This window comes from Schistocerca serialis, chromosome 1 (genome assembly GCF_023864345.2).
Source record: "Schistocerca serialis cubense isolate TAMUIC-IGC-003099 chromosome 1, iqSchSeri2.2, whole genome shotgun sequence".
Lineage (NCBI taxonomy): Eukaryota > Metazoa > Arthropoda > Insecta > Orthoptera > Acrididae > Schistocerca > Schistocerca serialis.
The window spans coordinates 1,034,586,397-1,034,612,432 of NC_064638.1; the positions used below are offsets into that span (position 1 = coordinate 1,034,586,397).

At 38.6% G+C, this 26,036-nt stretch overlaps 1 protein-coding gene across 1 annotated transcript in view; it reads left to right on the plus strand.

Moving 5' to 3' along the window:
* The window catches only part of LOC126414251 (transferrin), a 202,143-nt gene that overhangs the window by 161,142 nt on the left and 14,965 nt on the right, over positions 1 to 26,036 (plus strand). The window contains exons 4-10 of the mRNA XM_050083330.1: positions 1,928 to 2,061; positions 13,684 to 13,828; positions 13,918 to 14,075; positions 17,380 to 17,516; positions 20,576 to 20,733; positions 22,719 to 22,965; positions 23,059 to 23,210. Of these exons, the coding sequence (XP_049939287.1) occupies positions 1,928 to 2,061; positions 13,684 to 13,828; positions 13,918 to 14,075; positions 17,380 to 17,516; positions 20,576 to 20,733; positions 22,719 to 22,965; positions 23,059 to 23,210 (1,131 nt within the window). The remainder of the gene's footprint in view (positions 1 to 1,927; positions 2,062 to 13,683; positions 13,829 to 13,917; positions 14,076 to 17,379; positions 17,517 to 20,575; positions 20,734 to 22,718; positions 22,966 to 23,058; positions 23,211 to 26,036) is intronic.

Here is a 26,036-nt window from a genome sequence, read left to right on the forward strand (position 1 = left end):
TGTGTGTGTGTGTGCGTCTTAATGATGTATTTATAGTTTTACAAATACCAGGGCTGAGGTGGCTCATAGGTAGTGATGAAAGAATCACAATAGTTGGGTGCCCAGCAATCCTCATGTTGCATACAGAGAAATTGAATACCTGAAAGTGAGGTGCTAAATTCCAACATATAACATGATGTATAATGTATTTATACTACACAAACAGAAACTGAAAAAATAGTGTTCAAAAATAAGGTATTTTGCCACTAAGCTCAAAATTTGAAAAATTGGTATTTTTTGAGGCGCTGTAGCGCCTTAGATATTGGGAGTAGAAAAAAAATGGCAAGAATCAAAATTTTAGAGAATTTTATGCTCTTTAAAAAAGAAAATAGGCGTTAAAGCAATAGGAGCAAAAAACTGAGATATTTTGAAAAAACTGAAAGTCTAAACAACGAGCTCTCTGTTAAAGACTTTTGGAAGCAATTCAGTGTTTCAGATGCCGTGAGAATTAGTGAACAATCTTGAATGAAATTTCACAAAAAAACTTTAATTGGTGCCTCGAAAAAACCATCCCCTATTTCCGCAATCGAAACCCAGCAGGAATCATCACCAAATCCTGATCAAATTGATAATGTGATTGAAGAAGAAGTCGATCTTGCCAGAGAATTAAATTTTGACGTCGATGGTGATGACGTTGTAGAACTGCTGTATTCACACAATCAGGAGCTGACAATTGATGAACTCACAGAGATGCATGAGCATTAGAAAATGTTGAACCTGTTTGTTTAGACCCAGAAAATCAAATGACGGTTGCAAGCGTGAGGGGAGGCCTCAGTTGAATTGAAGAAGAGTTACATATTTTTTTTAAAAAATAGGCTCCAGCGAAATGCGTATTTCTGCTATAGAACCGGAATAAAAAATTTATTCGCCTGCCACAAGGAAATTTCGCGTGCGAAGAAAAAAATTTTACTCGTTAGACGACATTGTTAACATTTTATGAAGCCTTGTACGTCACATTAACTTCGCTTTACGTTGTTGCAATGCACAATACTGCATTGTAATATAATTTGCTGCATCGTCGTACATTTTTCTTCTCAGTTGCATTGTTGTCTTTAGTCTCTAGTTCCATCTGAACGTAACTTGTATGTATTTATATGCAAAATTGCCCCTGTATTACGTGAATTCGACTTTCTTGGTTGCCGTTCGGTCCCATCTACCGCGTAAATCCGGGGTACTACTGTATTTCAAACACAATTTCCATTTTTGTTGTGATACCTGCTTAGGAGAAATCCACTAGCCCAGATGTATATTGTACGTAAAGCTGATGGATTTTGATGACAGAACCAGGCTGATCTTATATCACCGTCACAGTATCGCGGCAGTTCTTTGTACCTTCAATTTTTAGTTTTTCTAACTTATAGGTATTGGATTATGCCCACCTTTAACCCTCTCTGTTGAACTTCCACTATGATAACGGCCTCCCTTTATGTAGCTAACATTCAGGTAGTCACCTACACACTAGTTGCAAGAACGTGTGTTTCCATAAGCTGGCACTGACCTCATTCAAAGTCAGATTTAAATTTTATTTTGCATTATCTATGTACACCTCACACCTACCATGTGAACAAGTACATAATACATCACCTTATAGTATGTGAATGGACTTCTTTCACTTCAGTTCTGGAATCCAATCACAGTACATTAATAATAAGGGTTACTGCATGACAGATTTTCTTTCCTGGACAATTGAGAGTTCTGTTATTTTGGTAACCATCTGCATGTGAATGGTATACAAAGAAACTAAAAATGTTTACAAGCACGTAGGGTGCATGTTCTGTTCTTATTATGTTCTATAGAAGGTAGAGATAACAATAATATGTACTCATCAAAATCAGAACCTTTGTAATACATGTACTTAAATTTTATAAATATTCCTCCTTTATTTCAGATGATTATGAATATGAAGTAGTTGCTGTGGTCAGGAATAGTGCAAATATCACAAATTTTTCACAGCTTCGGGGTTCAAAGTTATGTCATCCGGGTTATGGTTTGAAAACCGACTGGAATGATGTGATATCAAAAGTAAGTATTTGGTCAGAGTGAAATGATATAGATTTCCTTTAATGGCAAATTTTGCACTGTGATTTAAACTACACTAGGGTCTGTACTGGAGAAATATCTTATTTTTTCTCCCTTGTGTCTTTGTCCCACATCAATGCAGGTTGAACATGATTACTTACAGATTTGGCATGGTTAGTTTAAGAGGTGGCCAGATGCTCCTCCATTACCCACTGAGCAGAATATGTTTACCCCAATTGTCTACTGTCTCGTGCAGTGTAACTCTTGAGAAAGTAAAGGAAAGTTTTCCAGATGATTGTAGACTGTGTAACTGAGGCAGGAATTGGGTTCCAGTGTGGTATTCACCTATCTGCATGTGGGAAACTGCCTAGAAACCATATCCAGGTTGGCCGACTCATCGACCATTGTTAATATGCCGTGCAGATTCAGTCCGGGGCGAGTGCACCTCCTGGTCGTGGAAGAAGCACTTGAATGTGCACGGCTATCTGGACAGCTCATACTGGAGAACTATATCATGATGAATGTTATTAACTCTAACATGAAAAGTAATAATCATAATTAGAAGTGATTTCATTAGATGATTTGACTGTGTATTTACCCAGCTACTCATTGGTGCCTATAATTTATATTCAGTACTTCTTAAAGTAAAGTGCACAAATGTAAAAGGTGTGAGATAACTAGAATTTTTATGCTTAGAACAAGATACAAAAAATGAAAACAAATTAGATACAATGTCACATTTTTCTCAAGAACTGAATTTTATGGGAAGAGGATGAGGTCATATAGTCAATGCATGTTTATATTCAACCAGTGGAAAATCCAGGATGGAATAATGACAGTGTTATGCAAAGAACAGATTGCTACTCACCATGTAGAGAAGATGCTGAGTTGCAAGCAGGCACAACAAAAACATTGCTATACATTTAAGCTTTCAACAAAGAGACCTTCTCCTTTAAGTATAAGCCTCAGTGGCCATAGACAGTGGTCTTGTCTGAATAAAATCTTCTCAGTTTTCAAGCCGTGTCAATTCCCATGAAATTCTCAAGCCTTTGATGGCTAGCTCTGGCATCATCATCAGGAGTAAAACTACTGACTGTTGGGGCTGGCACTATTTCCCACTTATGGCCACTGACACCAATGAGAGAGGACTGAAAAGATGGACCGAGTGATGTCAGGTGGCGCAAGGGGTCGGCGCCATGTTTGAAAATGTCACTCCCATCCCCCTACAAGCGTTAAGAATCTCCCATTGCTTCCTTTCAACATCGATCATTGAAAGCTCTAGAATTGTATTGGAACTGACGTGACTTGAAAACTGAGAAGATTTTATTCAATCGTGCCACTGCAAAAGGCTCTGTGGACACAGTGGTCTTGCCAGTGTGAGTTGTGCTTGTGTGAATGTATGTATGTGTTTTCCACTTAAGAAGAAAGCCTTTTGGCCAAAAACTTAAGTGTATTGCAACCTCTGTGTTGTGCCCGGCTGTGACTCAACATCTCCTCTGTATTGTGAGTAGCAATCTATCCTTCCCATAATCAAGTATGTCTTCAGGAACTCATCAACAGAATAAATAAAAAAAAACCAAAATCTTTCATGAGCAATCACTTGAGTGGGTCAGTGATCCTCCCGACAATGACTGAGAATACTGCTTTTTGAAAAGGGATTAAAAACACTTAACTGATAATTTAATCAGATTTTGTCTGATCAGATTCTGATGGAGACAAGATTCTTGCAATAAAGAGTAGGAGTACAAGAGTCTGGATTTTATATTAATGTTTTAATAGCTTGGTTTTGAAAATCTGATATTCAGGAACTCAAAAATATAATACGCATTACCAAAGGAACCTCTAGAAATACAACAGCTACTGTTCTTCATCATCTTGATATATGAAAAACAAAACTGAATTTTTTCCAGTGACAGTTAACAGACACACTTCTTCTTACCCATTTAATTAAATTCCATGAAATATATTATTGCTGTTGCTCTGACTTGCTGAATGTTATAATTTTCATTCTATTTTTCATGTCTTTCGCACATCCATATATTTTGCACCGGATTAGTATTTGCACATTAGGACTAGAATATTTGGTACTCTTCTATTCTTTCATTTTATTTTGATTGTATTGATAAGGTGTGAAACACTGAAATATCTTCTGTATACATGGTGTAAATGATAATTATTTACAGTGTACCACAGTGGCGTTGAGAGAGTCAAGAAGAATAATTTTATACAGGGCACTTGTAGTCTAGCAAGTCAGGAAATTCCTCAAACCACATAAGCTACAGTGCATGTGCATTGCACAAGATTTTCATATTCTCTCACACTCTATGTGCAAATTATTAGCCCTAGAGAAAAATGAATTTGATCTTTCTTGTAGAAATTTTAATACTGTGATATGTTTTCACTAGAGGCCATAGTTTTTGAATCATTCAAGAAAAACATACAAAAGTGACCTTCAAATGCAGCCCCAACCCTATACACACAACACACTGGTCAGGAGTTTTAGTATGTTGCTCACAGCTCTCCCTCCTAACACTGTACAAAATTTGCAACGATACGAATTATTTTCCACATTCTGCCTTTTTTTTGTCTTCTTTGACTGCGCTTATTATGCCACATACTTAGTTGTGCACTTACAGAAATTGTAAAATTGGTGTTTGTGTAAATTCTACCTCATTTTATGAATTTTAACAGCATACAGTTAACAATTAAATTGTTTTGTTTGTCTGGTCTTCTGACTACTAAACTACTGTGCTTGCAACAGTTAACTTTGGATCGAGTTTTCAATTTAATTAGTTTTTGTGTAATGTGTAGAAAAATGACTTTTCTTTCATGGCCCTCATGGGCACATTTAAACAGCTAACGGTAACAAAATAGTCCTCTAAACCCAAAAAAGGCTACATATGGAAAGTAATTCCTTTAGTTACAAACTTGTGTTCAGTTGTACGAGGAAGTACCATCAACAACATATTAAAAAATCCTGGCCATTGGAAGGGGGCAGGGGGGGGAGGGGGAGGGGGTGAGAATGTGGACAGGGGCACTCTTGAAGGTCACTTTTGTATGTTTTTCTTGAATAACTCAAAAACTGTGGCCTCCAATAAAAAAGTATCCAAGCACAAAATTAAACTACATTAAATTTCCTGCTCAGAGGGTTCTATTCATTTTTTCTCTAGGAATATTTTTAGGGAGCTACCATCATTAGCTGCAATTGGGCATTGAAATAATTCAACCACAAAAGTTGAAAATTTTGTTCTGGCCCAGAACTTGAAATCGGATTTCCCACTTTAGGTGAATGGTTGCCTTCACTGCTTCTGCTATCCAAGGACACTTTCTGTCTGACAGAAATTCTCAGCTTATTGCACACTACTAAGTAGCATCCCTTTCCATTTATCTCATTCGTTTGCAGCGTTCCTGTATTCCTGCAAGACGTTCGGACCCTATTGTGCATCCACAATGAAGATATCATAGCAGTTGAGCTTACAGATATAGTATGTAGTTTTCTCTAGAACAATAGTTTGCATATAGAAAATGAGAGAATATGAAAATCTCATGCTATGCACATGTGCTGTTACTTAGGTTTTTTGTAGGCCAGTTTGATGTATCTTCCCAACTTGATGGACCACACTTGACTTGTACGAAATTGTTCGTCTTGATGCCTCTTCACCACTGTGGAACATTGTAAACAACTGTCATTTACAACCTGTATAAATAGTAAAATAATATGTTACTATACATTTAAAATAATAACATTAGCGTTTATTGATACATTTTACAAGTTTCTCTTCGTTGTATTGACCTGACACTCATTACATCATTGGTGTATTTTTCTCACAATAAAATTAAACATGTATTAAAACTATTTTTCCAATATCTGAATTAACAAGGTACAGTACATCTGTTGATCATTCCCCATCCAGTCATCCAAATTCGGTTTTTCGGGCTTTCCCTAAATTGCTTAACACAAATGCCGGAATGGTGTCTTTGGAAATGGCATGGCTGATTGTCTTCCCTTTCCTACCCCAAATTTACCTTGGGTTCAATCTGCAGTGACCACCTCACCAATAGGATGATACTCCCTTAATCTGTATATGATTTGCTAATGTCTAACTGACAGAAATGGATCAATTCATTATAATTGGGTTAACTGTCAAATACTAGCAAAGCACAGTCCTATCTCTTACGCATCCATGCAAAATCAATAGAGTTCTAAAGCTTCTTGTCTGAATTCAGGACATAAGCCTTCTAGGGATCACAACACAAGGTGATTTTCTATGTAGCCTCAATACTATCCCACATTGGTTGGCAACTGTGACAGCCTCAAATGTGGTATCTCACTACACTTACAGAATTTCTAACTGTGTGATTTATAATTGTTTGTTCACATTTAGGCTCATAACAACAAAAAACACTGGACTTAGGTTTGAGATGATTATTTGCTCAAACATTGCATCTATTGTGATACACACATATTGGAATCTAGGGAACATTATTTTCTCTTTCAGGTAATGGACTTACTTTCATCTGAGAGAGTTTGTGCCTTCCTTATTATATCTGCTTGGTTATTTTAAAAATATCTTTGACAGTGGGTTATGCTGGATGGAAAGAGAAAACAGTTGAAGAATAATGACTCATTGTGTGTGGAAGCATTGATTGCCATTTAGGCACATAAATAAGAATTCCGAAGTAGTAGTTCAGCTTGTGTTTTTCTTCAAAACATATAGACATGCACATACATACACAATTACATTTTCGTTTTGCTGTGGCCCAAATTGGGTGGGCAACAGTCTTGGGTAAAGCTCATGAGTGAACATTAAAGAGGTGCAGCAAATGGAAAGGCATTGGCTAGAAGATGGATGGGCAATAGAGGGCAGTTACAGGGATAGGCTAGGCCAGTGCTTCCCAACATATGGTCTGCAGACCCCTTAGGGGTCCGCCGGCTCTTTCTAGGGGTTCCGCGGCCACCTTTCACCAAATTGTGTAAAATAATGAGTAAAATTATTGAATAAGAATGTGAAAATCAAATTCATCACTTTTTTTTCGTATGAAAAACATGTGTACTTTTACTTCAGGTCGTATTTGTTGTGGACTGGCAAGACAGCCAATCCACAATGACGGGTAGCCGAAAGGCACGCGTTTAAGCTCACGCAGGCTGGCGTGAGGTCTGGAACAGGTAAAGTAATTATACTAGCAAAAATAGTACGTATCTGTTGGAATACTTAACTTTAATCCATAATTGGTGAACATCGGTCTGACGGTATAAGCATCACAAGATAAATAGCAATTGATAATGGCGCCTTGCTAGGTCGTAGCAAATGACGTAGCTGAAGGCTATGCTAACTATCATCTCGGCAAATGAGAGCGTAATTTGTCAGTGAACCATTGCTAGCTAAGTTGGCTGTACAACTGGGGCGAGTGCTAGGAAGTGTCTCTAGACCTGCCGTGTGGCGGCGCTCGGTCTGCAATCACCACAGTATTCCCAAGCAGCCTTTGCAGTTCCTAAGTGAGAACGCAAACAGTTTAGTGCCGGAGAATGCGGCTTCTCTGGTCGACTGTTTCGCAACAATACGGGGGTCGTTTGTGCGCCGGCTCACGGTGCTAGAAGCGCTGAAACCTTTTACGCATGCGCAGAGCATGCTTTGCCGACCAGTCACAGCACTCGCCGGCACGTATGCGGCCCCAGGCATCATTAAATGTTAAACTTGCTTTGTCAGTGCACTACCTATTTCATAAGTCAATTTTTGACCAGTTTATTACTTCTAACACAGATCGGTTGTTGAAGTCAGAACATTGAAGAAGGGTGCAGTTTCTCCATCGCCTTCACAACAAGGGAAGTTTCCAGTTGAAATGAATGAGGAGGGAGGACGACCAAAGGAAGAAGTGTCGGAAGTTCCATGCGGCTTTTCGCGGATGATGCTGTAGTAGACAGAGAAGTTGCAGCATTAGAAAATTGTAGCGAAATGCAGGAAGATCTGCAGCGGATAGGCACTTGGTGCAGGGAGTGGCAACTGACCCTTAACATAGACAAATGTAATGTATTGCGAATACATAGAAAGAAGGATCCTTTATTGTATGATTATATGAAAGCGGAACAAACACTGGTAGCAGTTACTTCTGTAAAATATCTGGGAGTATGCGTGCGGAACGATTTGAAGTGGAATGATCATATAAAATTAATTGTTGGTAAGGCGGGCACCAGGTTGAGATTCATTGGGAGAGTGCTTAGAAAATGTAGTCCATCAACAAAGGAGGTGGCTTACAAAACACTCGTTCGACCTATACTTGAGTATTGCTCATCAGTGTGGGATCCGTACCAGATCGGTTTGACGGAGGAGATAGAGAAGATCCAAAGGAGAGCGGCGCGTTTCGTCACAGGGTTATTTGGTAACCGTGATAGCGTTACGGAGATGTTTAATAAACGCAAGTGGCAGACTCTGCAAGAAAGGCGCTCTGCATCGCGGTGTAGCTTGCTCGCCAGGTTTCGAGAGGGTGCGTTTCTGGATGAGGTATCGAATATATTGCTTCCCCCTACTTATACCTCCCGAGGAGATCACGAATGTAAAATTAGAGAGATTAGAGCGCGCACGGAGGCTTTCAGACAGTCGTTCTTCCCGCGAACCATACGCGACTGGAACAGGAAAGGGAGGTAATGACAGTGGCACGTAAAGTGCCCTCCGCCACACACCGTTGGGTGGCTTGCGGAGTATAAATGTAGATGTAGATGTAGATGAACAGTCACAAGAAGCTCCACAGGCTGATTTTTTTATGTGAAAACGCTGCAAGTACTCCATTGGTTGCAATATCCTGTGGAAGTGGAATAACCAAGAAGTGTAATTACAATGAAAGCTATTTAGAAATGGGCTTTGTGGAGACAAAGTAGGGTGAAGGTCAGTGTGTAATCTGTGCGCGAGTCCTTCCGAACAGTTCAATGGTTCCAGTTAAACTGCGCCGTCATTTGGAGGTACTCATACAGATTTCCAGGCTAAAGACATCTTTTGAGATTTTCTCAAAAGGAAGAGTGCTGAACCAGCTGCTTCTCAGAATTGCATGAAAACTCGTGCAAAAACAATTAATGAAAATTCATTAAAAGCTACTTTCTTGTTTAGTTATGGAGTGGCAAAAACAGGCAAAGCTCATACCATTGCAGAAAATCTCATAAAGCCGTGTGTTAATGATATTGTTTCTTGCATGCTAGACGAAAAGGCACTGAAACTTGTATCTTCGGTCCCATTATCAAACAATACTGTCAAGAGACGCATTGTTGACATGTCAAATGATATGAAAGACACTCTTGTTTCTCACATCCAACACAATTAATTTGCTCTGCAGATAGATGAATCCACTGATGCAGGATTAGCGATTTTATTGACTTTTATGGACACGCAGTCTAAGTCGCCATATCGTCGTGGATTGCGAGGCCGCTCCCGCCGGAGGTTCGAGTCCTCCCTCGTGCGTGTGTGTGTGTGTGTGTGTGTGTGTGTGTGTGTGTGTGTGTGTGTGTGTGTGTGTGTGTGTGTGTGTGTGTTTTGTCCTTGGCGGAAGTTAAACTTAGGTTAATAGTGTGCAAGACTAGGGACTAATGACCTCAGCAGTGAAGTCACATGGCATTTACATACATTTGAACATTTTTCTCCGGATTTCACGAAAACACACACACTACTGTTACGAACGTGTGAAATGTCAATTACCAAATAATTTTAATCAGGCTATAGTGTGTTGAACAAAGGGAGTAAATCCACTAGTAAGTGTCTGGATACAGTGGGAATTCAAATTGGATCGTTAATTGCAAGTTGTTTTCATTCGTCTCTAAACCAAAGACTATTGATACTTCATGGGGCGGGGGTTATTGGGAACATGGCACTTCCATTAAGAAGCTTTCAGTTCCCTTAGGTTTCGCTCTGAAATTTAAAGTTACTGTGCTCTTGACTGACTCAGGGTCCGCCATGGATTTTTGACTGAAGAAGGGATCCGCCAGCTGAAAAGGATGGGAAGCCCTGGCCGCTAGGCGATAGTAGAGATTGTAATCGGGGAACTGTGCAGTCAATCCAAACAAGGCATGGAGATTGTGATCAGGAGAATTGTGCGATCAATTCAAACAAGGCAGTGTTGTTGAATGTGGAAGATCTAGATGAGACAGATTTTGAACTGAATGTGAAGTCAATAATTGCTCTAACTTTGGGTGAAGAAAATGGACTTTGATTATAAACTGGGAGAGGGTATTCATAAGTCTTAAAGATGTGCCTGCTTTCAGGGGCTGTATCACAGGCCTCCACTATAAGTTGACTGACTGTCTTCACTCATTTTAATGTAACCAAGGCATTTTGGTGTCTGTATTGTTATGTTTGTGACATGTGTACTTACACTAGAGAAAGAGATATTGCTTAAAAGCTAGCATGCATGCTGTTTTCTGTTAAATGCATCTGTGTTCCACACATTGGCCCACTATAGTTGATTGGTTGGCTTTCCCCTGATTTACATATTGTCTCAAAGTAGGCCTTTATTCATGTAATAGAGAGCTATTATTCTTTCCAATAAAATGATATACCCTTATTCAATGACAACATCATATTTTGAAGCCGTATTTGCTCTGCAGAAGCTAATGTGATGCAGATTGATCAAGAGAGAATATTGGACAGTGATGCAAAATGACCAACATCTACCAGTCGAGAATGGCAGCTACATGACTTACCTTAAATACCTCCACAGGATAAACACCACTCCATTCACCCTTGTCGCGCAGAAAGTGAAATTATAAAATAGTACATTATAAGTTTATTTTAAAGTGATCAAATGGATATGCTATGACCCTTACAGTTATCTGACTATTTCACGTAGTTATATTTACATGGTCTTATGACCAGCAGCATAGGCAAGTTTCTGCTATGTTTTGTGTTGACACTGAAAATAATGCCATTTAGCTTACATGAAATATGTTCTAACTAATTTTAATTGGTGACTTATTTTACCTTTAGTTCAAATAAAGACATAAACCATCCCACACAGGTTTCTGGGCTCATATAAATGCTCTTTTCAGTGATATTAGCCTGTTTCAACCTTAGAAATGATGACAACTACATGGTAGAAAACTACTGACCAATATAATTTGTTCCAGAATTTTCCAAAATTTTAGAAAAAATTGATTGAAGCACTAACTCAACAAATATATAAATGACCATAAGCCACTAACTAAATGGTAATCAACATGGCTCTCAAGCCCATAAAAAACGGAAACAGCAGTAATGCAATACACAAACAAATAATTAGAAATCTAGAAAGAAAACAATAGTGAGTAGAAATTAGTTTAGATATCTCCTAAGAATTTGGTACTGCTGATCATGCTAACTTTCGAGAAAAATTGGAAGCACTTGGTTTTCAAGGAGCAGGCAAATTGTGGTCTGAATTGTACCTACAAAACTAAACACAGGTTGTAAGACTGATGTCAACTTACTCCAATCACAAAATCAGTTTAATATCAGTTGTGGGGGGAAAAAGTGGAAATAGGAGTACCACAAGGCAGTATTCTAGGTCCCACAGCATCTTTTATTTATATAAATGATAAATGCACCTCAGATAGTGCAGCCAAAGTCACGCTGTTCACAGATGATATTAGTGTGATTGGTGCTACTGATCAACTCCTCAAGTATGTCAACTTTTACCTCAAAAAGGTTGACATTAAATGTAAATAAAACAAATTACTTTCAACTAGGGAAAATACCCACCCTGGTTGTCACATAGGCTAGCATGTCACTTCTGGGGTTGGGCAGAAGTGCTGATTCTAGATCGAATCTGCCTGGTGGATTATCAATGAGGCCTGGTGTGCTGACAAGCCTGGATGTTGATTCTAGGTTGTTTCCCACATTCGATTAGGTAAATACCAGGCTGATACCCACATTACACCTCAGTTACACAATTCACAAACATTTAAAAAACATTCACACATGTCTGCATGGATAACATTACACACAGACAGTTGGGGTGCACAAATTTGTTTCTTGGAGAGGGCGACAGGAAGGACATCTGGCCACCCTCTAACTAACATTAACAATGCCAACTCCAATGTTAACTATGCTGACCCCACTTAGGTTCAGGACAAAGGCAAAACAAAAAGAAGAATAAAGACATCGATTGGAAAAATAAGTCAAAATGTAAGATTCGATATTGGGTAACACCTACAGAATTTCTGGGGCTTCATACTGATTAAAACTTGAATTTTAATGATGATGGAATAAAACCTGCCCAGAAACTCAATTTAGCCTGATTTCCTTCAAGATTTACGTCAAACATTTGGAACTCAGAAGGTGCGAGGATGGCATACATCAGCTAATTCCAGTTTCTAGCAACATATGGAACAATATTTTGAGGTACTGCCAGTTGTTACCCCAAGCATCCCACATACACACTGCAAACCCATATTCAGAAAGCTTAAAACAATAACAATACATTAACTGTATGTACACAAATGTGTTTTATATGTCAGAGTGAACCTGTAAGATTTTCAGACAAATGCTTTCACAATTGCAACCCCCAGAGCAACACAGAAATCCCTTCACAGTAAACAAAAAGAAGTAACATACAAAGGCCCTTGAGCCAGAGTGATACTATAGTGTACAACAGACCGGGAGGTTAAAGTGCAAAATTAGAAGACAAAAATAAATTTAAGGCAGAATCTTAAAAAAATTCTATTTCAACAATGTTTTAGCGGTTGCCTGATGTAAAACTTTTACTGAATAATTATTTTGTGTTGCAATGTTTGCTGCTTAAAGAGCACCAAAGAACAGACAATGAATTTCTAATAGACAAAACATATATGTATGGCATATAAATTTATGTTGTTATGTATGAACCACTATGTATAGTCTTATCCCAGTTTCCTTTAATGATTCCATATAAAACTTATTTATGCTTTTGGGCAACATCATTCAATTATTATTGTCTAGAATGGATAAAGAGATGAATCAGAAATAAAATAGATAAATATAATAACATATAAATGAAAATAATCATTTTATGAAAAAATAATATAATTGGATGGATAAAAAATCTACTCACCAGGTGGCAGCAGAAGGTACACACATAAACGTTAAGGAAATGTGTAAGCTTTTGGAGCCAGTGGGTTCTTCTTCTGGCCGAAGAACTGAAGGGGAAAGAAGAGGGACAAAAGAAAAGGCCTGGCAAGGTTTTGGAAATGGGGAGCACACTACGAAAAGAGTCTCTCCTGACCTGGGGTTCTGGGTGACTTTTCTGTAACTCTCACCACTTCCTAAACCTTGCCAGTCCTTCTGCCAGAGGAAGGAGCCACTGGTTCCAAAAGATTGCAGATTTGTTTAACCTTTATATCTGTTTTCTCCTACTGATGCATGGTGATTAGATCTTTTTAATCTATCTAAATATAATAGCAGCAACTAAAACAGAACATGTATAAATGATTAGATTTTGCTTGGAATTTATTAAGGTTTTATTTGTGCATTATTCAATACAAAAATGGAATCTAAATGTTATGACAAGATAGCAGATCAAACGAGAGTAAAATGTTCCATTTACAGAAATCTTTTTTTCCTCTTTCTTACATCCTAATTTGTGGAATTCACATAACAAATATTAATTTTTTTTTTTTTTTTTGCCTTCTGCTAGTTTTTTGAGTCTCGTGTTGTGCCACAGTCATGTGAATCAAATCTGACACTAAATGAAAATTACATCAAATCATCTTCACGATTCTTTGGAGCTGCATGCAAAGCTGGTCCTTGGGCACCAGACTTCAGACTGGATTCTGAATTAAGTAAGTGTTTTAACAATTACTGTTGCAACTAATTGTCAATTATTTTGTGTGAGTGCTCACTAATGGTACATAATTGTCTCTAATTACAGAATCAAAATATCCCAATCTTTGCCTCTTATGTGACAACCCCAAAGACTGTTCAACTTTGGATAAATATTGGGGTCGCACAGGACCGCTATACTGTTTAACTGATGGTTATGGTGATGTAGCTTGGGCACGATTAGATGATTTGGAAACACACTTTGGTGTAAGTTGTTTTACATATCATGCAAATTTCATTACAACTATCAACAGCATCTTAAGTGGTTTTACATGTTTCAGTTATTATATTTTGATGTGTAGTGTTTGTGCAAGGTGCTACCAAATGAAAAGTGTAATGCAACAAAAACTTTGTGTGTAACACTGAAATTGTGTCAGTCATTCTGTTGTAGATATCTATTTATCAGCTTATGAGCAGTTTTATTCCGGAAAAAAAGAAAAGGAAAAAAAAATTAATTAATTACATAATACAGACAGAAAAATGTTCTCGCTAAACATGAAAATATAAAGAAATTATGAATTGGTAGCTTTTGGAACCTGGGGTCCTTCTGTCATAGGGAAGAAAAAGGAGGAAACATAACTGATGGGGTTTAAGGATACAGGAATAGCGGCAGCAAAGACAAGCTAGCCTCCAGCTTGAACAGACTTACTGGATACGACAAGAAGGGGAAAAAAGGCTGCAGTTACTTGCAGTTATACAGGGTGCTATTTATAGACTCTGTCACATACAGTGTTTACTTACATAGAGAAGTTTAGTTATCCTCCTACACTTCCTTTGAACATAGCCAATGATATTGTCATTTTTATTGACTATCTAACATTCTGTGGAACATACTGGGCCTTATTAGTCAAAAATTCCTAGAAACATTTGCACATTTGTGAAGATACTCCTTAATTATCAGTCAGCACAGTTTCAGAACTGGGAAGATGGAATTTCATTTCAATTTGAATGGACCTTGTTTCATCCTGGGCAATACCTAGATACTAAAGAGCCCATAGTTAAAAAGTCTTTTAACACAGGGCAGTGAGACATCTGTTGAGGGTTTATTTACCACTTGCTCCATGTGGTGCCTTGAAAACAAATCCAAAAAATCACCCTGAGAAAGGGTCAAACTTTCTGAAGAAGAGAGCCCCTTCAGCCAACAGCTAGCAGTAAAATCCATCGAGCATGGCCAACGGGGGATGACATTGCGCTCGTGGCACCATCACATCTGTGCTGTAAGTAACAACCAGAGGTCTGAATTGACAAGATCTACTCACTGCCATTAAAAGGTTACATCAGATTCTTACCCATTTTCTATGGAAAACATAGTATTTATACGGTACTAGCGTACTCATATTGGTGAGATTTCTATCCCCATCTTTGAAAATCTGCCACTGGGGTGCTCAAGTGTTACCTGTAGTGCTAGTTTCTGCTGATAAGGTATCTGGTAATCCACATACAACTTTAGGGGCAGATGCTGTGATGTCTGCCAAGGGGCTTAATCATGGTCCCTGAAGAACTCAGATTATTGATAGGTACCACTATCTTGAATGACTGCCCCAGCATTTACCCACAGCCCCAATGCACTCATTTTGGCAAGATTTACCTCATTTTAACACCAAGGAAGTGTAAATGTTACACTTAATACAAATTTCTTCATTCAGCATACACCTGTAACCAACATCCTTGGGGTTGTGTGACCAACAGTTAGTTTTAGGGGCAAATATCATGCAGTCTGCACAGGAAAATTGCTCTCAGGTACTCTCAATGGGTGTGGCCCACTACTTCTAAAGTTGCTCCAGCATGAAATCCAAATAGAGAATCAATACATTGAGGTGGCAAAAGTCATGGGATACCTCATAATTTTGTGCTGGACCTCCTTTGGCCTGGCACAGCGTAGCAACTCACATGACATGGGGTCAACAAGTTACTGGAAGTCCCCTGCAGAAATACTGAGTGATGCTGCCTCTCTAGCCGTCCATAACTGCAAAAGTGATCCCTTGATTGTGCCACATAAATGTTCGATGGGATTCATGTCGCACAATCTGAATGTTCAGGACATTCGCTTGACGTGTCTAGAATGTTCTTCAAAGCAATCGCGGACAATGTGTCCCAGTCACATGGAGCCTTGTTGTTTGGGAATATGAAGTCCATGAATGGCTGCAGATAGTCTCCAAATAGCCGAACTTAACCATTTCCAGTCACTGGTCGGTTAAGCTGGACCAGAGGACTCAGTACATTCGATGTAAACATAGCCCACATCATTATAGAACCACAACTAGCTTTCACAGTGCCTTATTGACAACTTGGGTACAAGGATTTGTGGGGTCTGTGCCACACACTAACTCTACCAACTGAAACTGGGACTCATCTGACCAGGCTATGGTTTTCCAATCATCTACAGTCCAACCGAAATGGTCACGAGCCCAGGAAAGGCACTGCAGGCAATGTCGTGCTGTTAGCAAAGGCACTTGTGTCGGTCGTCTGCAGTCATAACCAGATTTCACCGCACTGTTGTAATGGATACATTCGTCATACATCCCACATTGATTTATGCAGTTATTGCACACTGTGTTGCTTGCCTGTTAGCACTGACAACTCTATGAAAATGCTGCTGCTCTCAGTCATTAAGTGAAGGCTGTTAGTTACTGTGTTGTTCATGGTGAGAGGTAATGCCTGAAATCTGTTATTCTGGGCACACTCTTGACTCTGTGGATCCTGGAATATTGAATTCCCTAATAATTACCAAAATGGAATGTCCCATGAAATTCCCATTATGTGGTCATAATCATATCGGAAATCTTTTCATATGAGTCACCTGAGCGTAAATGATAGCTCCTCCGCTGCACCACCCTTTTATACCTGGTGTACACAATACTACTGCCACCTGTAATTGGTGCATATTGCTATCCCATGACTTCTGTCACATCAGTGTATGTGACCTTCATCTACTTTTTGGAAGATATTGTTTCAGTAAAAAAGAGCTTTGTTTCATATAAATGGTTTTTCCTGATTACATGTTGATTCAATGAGGGAAGCTTCTCTGCCTCCTTAAACATTATTTTTTTGGAGCTTAACATGTGTTATAGTAGCCTCTAGAAGATAGATAGTAGGGTTATTGGTCTGTAATTCATCACTTAAAAAAAAAAAAAAAAAAAGTGTCCTGCACTTTTTTACATTTATATGGAACTGTTAATTGTATGAGTGATTCTCTACAAGTATGGGCCAGGAAAATAGCTAATTTTGCAAAATAATCAGTGAAACATCTTATAGGAATTTGCCAGGGCCTGGTGCCTTGGTCACGTTGGGTAACCTAAATTGTTTTTCAGCACTGGGAGTGTGTATTTCAACAGTACTCATTTGGAAGTATTTCTGGCAGTCACACTTGTGTGACAGTAGTATTCTCCTGCAAGAATGCGACTTTAGCTGTAGAGTTTAATTTTTGGATGTTTTGTCTGTTATTGTAAGTTGTAACATTAAACTGAGCCATGAGTGACTGGATATTTGATTCAAACTTGTTATTTTATAGATAACACCAGAGTCTGAGGCTGTTGCCCCTCCTGAGGATTACAGCCTTTTGTGTATTGATGAGTCCCTTGTTCCTGTCACCAAGCCGAAGCCATGTTCGTGGATCGCAAAGCCATGGCCAGCTATAGTTGCAAGAAGGTAAGCTATAGTTAATTGCATTCAGGCACTGCTTAAGTTTCACATTAACAGTTTCCTTTCAACAGTAACTATTTCTTACTAATTATGAATCAAATTCCACACAAAGCATTGCATAAATCATGAAGTGCACATCTTGAGATTAAATTAATGAAGATAACCCATCCCAACAATCCAGTGGTTTAGCTAATTAAATGGGTGCTTATTTGCCACATATAAATCTTTATTGTTGCATCATTCAAGCCATTTCGCATAAAAGCTGTGGGCTGATGACTTGCCTGGAGACAGTTAAAAGCATCAGCTGCATTATAGATTATCCAACCAGAAGTAATTAATGTAGTGCAGCTGCGGGTTTGTAATGTATAGGAGAGTTTCAGATGCTATACCTGTCTGTACCACCTTGGTTCAAGACAATATGACTGAATATAAAATGCTAACATAACAATGAAAATAATCAATTATTGACAATATACTGTAACTGGATAGATAAAAAATCTACACACCAAGCAGCAGCAGGAGAACACACGCACAAAAGGGTTTAACTTTTACAAGCTTCCAGAGCCAGCGGCTCCTTCTTCCGGCAGAAGAGTTGAAGGGGAAGGAAGAGGGGAGAAGGAAAAGGACTGGAGAGGTTTATGGAAAGGGTACATTTCAGAGAAGTCACCCAGAACCCGGCAGGTCAGGGGAGACTTCCCCGACGAGATGGGTGGAAGACAGGGTAATGCGCAAGACACAGATTACTACGAAAACAGTGAAAAGCTAAGTGCATTGTCAGACAGGTCAGAAAATGAAAGATGTAGAAAACTAAAATGGAGTGAAAAAAGTAGTAGTTAATGTGAAGAAATGCTGAGACAAACAGAATTAATGTCAATTAAGGCCAGGTGGGTGGCAAGAACCAAGGACATGTTGTAGTGCTAGTTCCCACGTGCAAAGTTCTGAGAAACTTGTGTCTGGGGGAAGAAACCACATGGTGCATATGGTGAATCAGGCACTGAGGTCATGATTGTCATGTTGTACAGCATGCTCTGTAACAGGATATTTTGTTTTGCTTGTATACACCTTCTGACTATGCCCATTCACCGTGACTGGTAATTGGGTGGTTGTTGTTGTTGTTGTTGTTGTTGTTGTGGTGGTGGTGGTCTTCAGTCCTGAGACTGGTTTGATGCAGCTCTCCATACTACTCTATCCTGTGCAAGCTTCTTCATCTCCCAGTACTTACTGCAACGTACATCCTTCTGAATCTGCTTAGTGTATTCATCTCTTGGTCTCCCTCTATGATTTTTACCCTCCACACTGCCCTCCAATGCTAAATTTATGATCCCCTGATGCCTCAGAACATATCCTACCAACCGGTCCCTTCTTCTTGTCAATTTGAGCCACAAACGCCTCTTCTCCCCAATTCTATTCAATACTTCCTCATTAGTTATGTGATCTATCCATCTAATCTTCAGCATTCTTCTGTAGCACCACATTTCGAAAGCTTCTATTCTCTTCTTGTCCAAACTATTTATTGTCCATGTTTCATTTCCATACATGGCTACACTCCATACAAATACTTTCAGAAACGACTTCCTGACACTTAAATCTATACTCGATGTTGACAAATTTCTCTTCTTCAGAAACAATTTCCTTGCCATTGCCAGTCTACATTTTATATCCTCTCTACTTTGTCCACCATCAGTTATTTTGCTCCCCAAATAGCAAAACTCCTTTACTACTTTAAGTGACTCATTTCCTAATCTAATTCCTTCAGCATCACCAGACTTAATTCGGCTACATTCCATTATCTTCGTTTTGCTTTTGTTGATGTTCATCTTATATCCTCCTTTCAAGACACTGTCCATTCCGTTCAACTGCTCTTCCAAGTCCTTTGCTGTCTCTGACAGAGTTACAATGTCATCGGTGAACCTCAAAGTCTTAATTTCTTCTCCATGGATTTTAATACCTACTCCGAATTTTGCTTTTGTTTCTGGTACTGCTTGGTCAATATACAGATCGAATAACATCGGGGAGAGGCTACAACCCTGTCTCAAACCCTTCCCAACCACTGCTTCCCTTTCATGTCCTCGACTCTTACTACTGCCATCTGGTTTCTGTACGAATTGTAAATAGCCTTTCACTCCCAGTATTTCTATGGAATCCAAACTGATCTTCCCCGAGGTCGGCTTCTACCAGTTTTTCCATTCGTCTGTAAAGAATTCGTGTTAGTATTTTGCAGCTGTGACTTATTAAACTGATAATTTGGTGATTTTCACATTTGTCAACACCTGCTTTCTTTGGGATTGGAATTATTATATTCTTCTTGAAGTCTGAGGGAATTTCGCGTGTCTCCTACATCTTGCTCACCAGATGGCAGAGTTTTTAAAATCAATCATTGGACCAAAATCATGTGTACAAGGTTTCATAAATGTACATATAATTGAAAAACAGTTGAAGAGGCTTGACAGAGTATAGGCCACTGAACCATATGAGATACTCATTACACTTTATTCCAGATATGGATCAAAACAGGCCCCTTTTCTAGCAGAAATCTGCCATAGGCACCTAAAAAAATGAAGTTTTTCTTCTTCAGTTTTTCCTTATTTTTTATTGTGCTTTTCAGGAACTTTTGTTCGCAACAGTCCTTGTAATGCATGTAATGAAGTTCCTTCATGTTACACTTTATAATTTTTATCTTGGCTCATTACACATCCTAGCATCACAAATATAAAAAGGAATGAGTAGAATAAGTACATGTATTAAGTAAAATAAAATGTGATTTCCTGTATGAGTTTAATATTAATAGTGTCCTTAGTTTCAAATAATTACAAAAAATTAATAAATCCCTACACTAATAGCATCAGAAATAGTTTGTGGGGTTTCAAAGACTACATTTTAATTTAAGTTTTATTTTTCTGAATAAATTTCCATAAGTGATTATCTCACATTTTATATGTGTGTGCAAGTGATTGAAAATTATTATGGTGGGTTCTGTACAATCTTTGGTAAAAAAACTGTTGCATCATACATTAAAAAGTTTTTTTTAAATAATATGCTGATATCTGAAAATATGTCTTTGACAGCCAGGTGGCAGCTCGTGTTCAGAGGATGATAACTGAAGTAGCACAAGCAGACCCTGTTGTACATTGGATATGGGCCATACATCATTTGCTGAATGTTGTACAGCAGACTCCTGTGCAGCTTCCAGCTGTCATGTCACCAGAAGGATATCTCAGACAAGGTATTGGAGAGGCTAAAACATTAACCTGTAAAAGCAGCTATGTGTTCAAGCAATTTAACTTCAACTACACTGCAGCATCACAATTAATAAGCTGTCTGTCTGCATGAATGGCCACCACTGAACTGTGGCCAAGAGACACTGAGTTGCTAAGCATGCCACCCAATGCATGTGCTTGACTTCAAATGCTTCAAAGCCTTTTGCCATCTGTATAGTTCCCACCAACACCAGCTTGTCTGAAGTATGGGAAGGTGGGAACTCTCACTACAACTTACCCTTCCCAAAGCCTCCAAGGCCTGAAACTTTACGAGTCCCTCCTGTCTTCCACATGCCTAGCCCCTTCTCTGCCCTCACTGCGGGCATACTCATGCTTTCTATCACGCCAGTGCACCTGTGCATAGACCTTTCCCCTTCTTTGCATCTTTTCTCTCCCTTTGTTCCGCCCCCCTCCTCCCTGCCCCCCACAGCACAGCTTCCCTATGCTGTATCTCACAGCTGCTGTCCTGTCTCCACCACAATCCTGCACTCTGCCGTAGGCAGCACTAGCACCTTCCCCTGGGTCTATCCCATTATACTTTCCTGCTTCTGTACCTCCATTACTCACCCCAGAAAAGATCACTACTTGCCTCTGACCCAGTCTCAGTTGGCCAGAGACAACAGTGGCCATTTGTGTGGGAGTAGTGCTTGTGTGATGTGTGTGTTTTTGTTTCATCTTTGTCTGACGAAGAACTTAGTCCGACAGCTACAAAATATCTAGCTGTCTTTTTCATTGTGCCTGTCTGACACACAGTACCTCATCTAGGTGGTGAGTAGCAATACATCCTTTTCACATTGTAGCTATTCCATGTTGGATTTTCCACAGTTTGTTTTGTATTGCCTATTTCATTATTCCTATTACTTTCGGGTTTGAGACAAATTCAGAGGTGTACAATAACTTTAAAAATAAAAATAACAGATTTTTGAGTAGCCAGATTTTTAGTTTAGAAGGAAACTTGTGATGATGAGATTGTTGCTCTTGCACTACATGAATGACACCAGAAATAAAAACTTTCATGCAGAGAAAATATTTATGCTTTTTTTTATACTGTAAAGTGAACTACAATATAGGAAGAACCTGGACTGTTGTTTGTACTCAACACAAATTAAATTCATGTTTCATCACAGATAATTTTGTAGTGAATTATCGGTTCACTTTTTGCAAAGCAGTCCTAAAAATACATCTGCTAACATGCCAATGTGAAGTTTTTGTTTGTATAGTTTATTATAATATGGTGTTTCAAAATTCAACAGTATTCTGACATTTAAACTGTTTGAAGACCTACTAATTTCCAACATATCCCTTATTTCTTACTTTTGTACTCATTAATGATATCCTTGAGACCGCTGCAATAGTATTTTCCTACAATTTGTTGAGAAGTATGAACAGCTGAATAGCCTTCCATAAACTCCAAAACCATTCAGTGTTGCTAAAAAATCTTTGTAGTGAATTGGCTCATATTTTCCACATTGCCCATGTTAAACCTCTTAATGAGATGTTCATATTAAGGTACTGATCGATAAAAAGTGAGAGAGAGATGGCTGCTTTTTCTTTCTTTTGCATCAATCCCTCCTTCACCTACCATTTCTTTTCACGCAAGTTATTATTACTCCTTTGCAACATAAATCTTCAGTGTCTGTTATCACTTCACACTCTTTATGTTGTTTGTAACACAACTGTTTTTTTTTTTCTCTCCAGCAGAGCAACTTATTGTCCCAGAACCTTATGGCTTGTGCCTGTTACCTTCTTTTGATTTTCTGTTTTCTATTACCTCTGCTTTGCTTGTGTTTGTTTAAGCAATTGTATTACTTTTTTCTACACAGGGTTCAACTTCATTTTTTACTTTCTTATTTAGTGTTAGATAACTTTTGATGTAATAAGGTAAAATTGACAAATTTTAAAGTTAAATTTAATGGAAAAATATAACTTGTATGTTTATTTTTTCTTACAGCTCCTGGATTTGAAAGTGCTAATACTATGACACATTGTGATCCACTCCGGGTTATACGAATCTGCACAAAATCAGACAAAGAATATTCAAAATGTAGCTGGCTAAAACAAGCTGCTAAAGCATATGGAATTGAACCTGACATTGATTGTACAGAAAAAAGTTCAACTGAGGATTGCATGAAAGCTGTTCATCAGAAAACTTCTGAAGTGGTTGTTATTGGACCAGAACTACTTACTACAGCTGCGAAGTAAAACTAATAATTCATTATATTATGACAGGAAGTACGTCTTTTCACTATGCATGTTCTAAATAATTTGCATTTTTTTTTTTACCTTTTTAGGAGGTACGGATTAAAACCACTAATTTTTGAGTACACAGACAGTCTTGTGGACTTGTACAGGATGGCTGCAGTAGTACGAAGAGATTCCACAATAAAAAACATGACCATGTTAAAAGGAAAGAAAGCATGTTTCACAAAATTTGATGGTGTTGGTAAGTGTCATGGTATTGTAATAAAAGAAAATAGTAGCTATGTTTGCTACTGTATGAACAGATGAATTGAGGAAATAGATCTTGTCCTAGGAATCAAAGAATTGTGGGATGAAACTTTCATTGTGCTTTAGTGTGTAGGACATAATCAAACTTCCTACCAGAGCTTAATTGGGAGTGAACCCAGACCACTAAATTTTGCAAACTGTGCTCTTATGACTGCACTGTTTTGTTTGCAGTGTGCTTGGATATCCTATCTGTTAACATTTTCTGCAAGAAGAAAAGGTCCAAGTCAGGTCACAGTCTACCATACAGCTGCACCCTGAACAAATTCAGATTCTGCAGTATGATCATACAGGCATTGAGTTTTTTAACACCTCTCCACTGGACATATGTAATTGTATCCACCTCCAGGTATTTTGCTAATAGCCAAATTTCACTTCTTCAATCCTCAGTTTCCTATTGCTGGATCATTCACTAAGCTTTAAACATAGTAATGGCAATAGTTATTCATTTAGTCCTCATGTTTTGTGGCCTTTATAATGAAAGAAATCTTTCAGGAATGTGGAATGAGTCAGGCATATGTTAACAAAGAGAATCAACTGTCAAAAACAGCATTAATAATTAACTATCGTTGGATGCATTTGTGCTTCCCGGTACTTTTTTAAAGAGAGAGTATCAAAGACACTACTATGGAAAACTATTGTTACATCCTCATTTATATCAAGTAGGAGCAATTATCCATTAATAATATCCTAATATCTTCATGATCATATTTATATTTATCACAACATAGGAACAGAGACTTGCTTGCAATCAACATTGCTACTTGTCACGTAATTGTGGAAATCCTCCATTCTAAACACTAAAACAGTATAAGGGTTCAATAATGACCCACTGCCTACAATTTTTTTTTCTTTTTGTTCCAAACCATTCATATTTTCAGTTATATTACCTCACTTTTCCCATTTATGTCTCTGTGTCAATGACATATTTCAATTTACAAAATTTGGTGTTTTCATAAAAATTTTGTATAAACTTGGAAAGGATCAGTTTGACCTACCCTTAATTCCTATACTGTATTCAACTGCAAATAATAATTTTTGTAGTGAACATTTCAACTGTGTGCTGGCAGTTGCATTGAATAATCCAATAGTGAGGTAGTTTTGTATCATAGCCTGATACAAAAAATTGCCATACGTGACACGCGATCAACACAGTTCCAAAAAAAAGTCTAAGTCCAGAGAAACCAGGTAACAGCAGTATTTGAGAGTCAGTGTAACAAAGGCTTCAATGATAAGATGCAAACTACTGATTTATTTCAAATTCATCTCTATCACTGGTAAACCAGTTGGTAATAGTGCAGAAACAAAATTTTTAGGGATAAGATTGTAACACAATATACATACTGAATATCTGAAAGCAAAATCTGCTACCATCTTTGGTCACTAAAATCCTGCTGAAGAGCAAAAACAGTAAAGAATGCACAATATGCCCACTTTCATTCTCACCTTAAATATGAGGTCACGTTCTGGGAAAACACAAAAGCAGTTGCAGCACATTCAAAAAGCAAAAATGATAATTAGAAAAATTGAATGATTTGTGCAAGAGAAAAAGCTTCACAAACTGAACAAGTCAGTAATCCATTGATCTACTTCTGACCCTTATGGAAGCAGTTATTCAGCTTCACTTTAATTGAATGAGTTGTTCGATGTCCTCCTGAAGGATATCGTGCAAAATTACACACTGTGGTCAAAAGTATCCAGGCACCCCCAAAAACATATGTTTTTCTTATTGGGTGCATTTTGCTGCCACCTACTGCCTGGTGCTCCATATAAGCAACCTCAGTAGTCATTAGACATCGTGAGTTAGCAGAATGGGGTGCTCCACGGGACTCACGGACTTCGAACATGGTAAGGTGATTGGGTGTCATTTGTGTCATGCATCTGTACCTGAGATTTCCACACTCCTAAACATCCCTACATCCACTGTTTTTGGTGTGATAGTGAAGTAGAAACATGAAGGGACATGTACAGCACAAAAGTGTACAAGCCGATCTCGTCTGTTGACTGACAGAGACTGCTGACAGTTGAAGAGGGTCGTAATGTGTAATAGCCAGATGTCTATCCAGACCATCACACAGGAATTCCTAACTGCATCAGGATCCACTGCAAGTACTATGACAGTTAGGGTGGAGGTGAGAAAACTTGGATTGCATGGTCGAGCGGCTGCTCATAAGCCACACATCACTCTGGTAAATGCCAAACAACACCTTGTTTGGTGAAAGGAGTGTAAACATTGGACAATTGGACAATGGAAAAATGTTGTTAGGAGTGGCAAATCACGGTTCACAATGTGGCGATCTGATGGCAGGGTATGGGTATGGCGAATGCCTGGTGAACGTCATCTGCCAGCGTGTGTAGTGCCAACAGTAAAATTTGGAGGTGGCGGTGTTATGGTGTGGTCATGTTTTTCATGGAGGGGGCTTGCACCCCTTGTTGTTATGCATGACACTATCACAGCACAGGCCTACATAGATGTTTTAAGCGCCTTCTTGCTTCCCACTGTTGAAGAGCAATTCGAGGATGGCGACTGCATCTTTCAACACGATCGAGCACCATTCATAATGCACAGCCTGTGGCGGAGTGGGTACACGACAATAACATCCCTGTAATGGACTGACCTGGACAGGGACCTGTCTTGAATCCTATAGAACACCTTTGGGATGTTTTGGAATGCTGACTTCATGCCAGACCTCACTGACTGACATCGATACCTCTCCTTAGTGCAGCACTCCATGAATAATGGGCTGCCATTCCCCAAGAACCC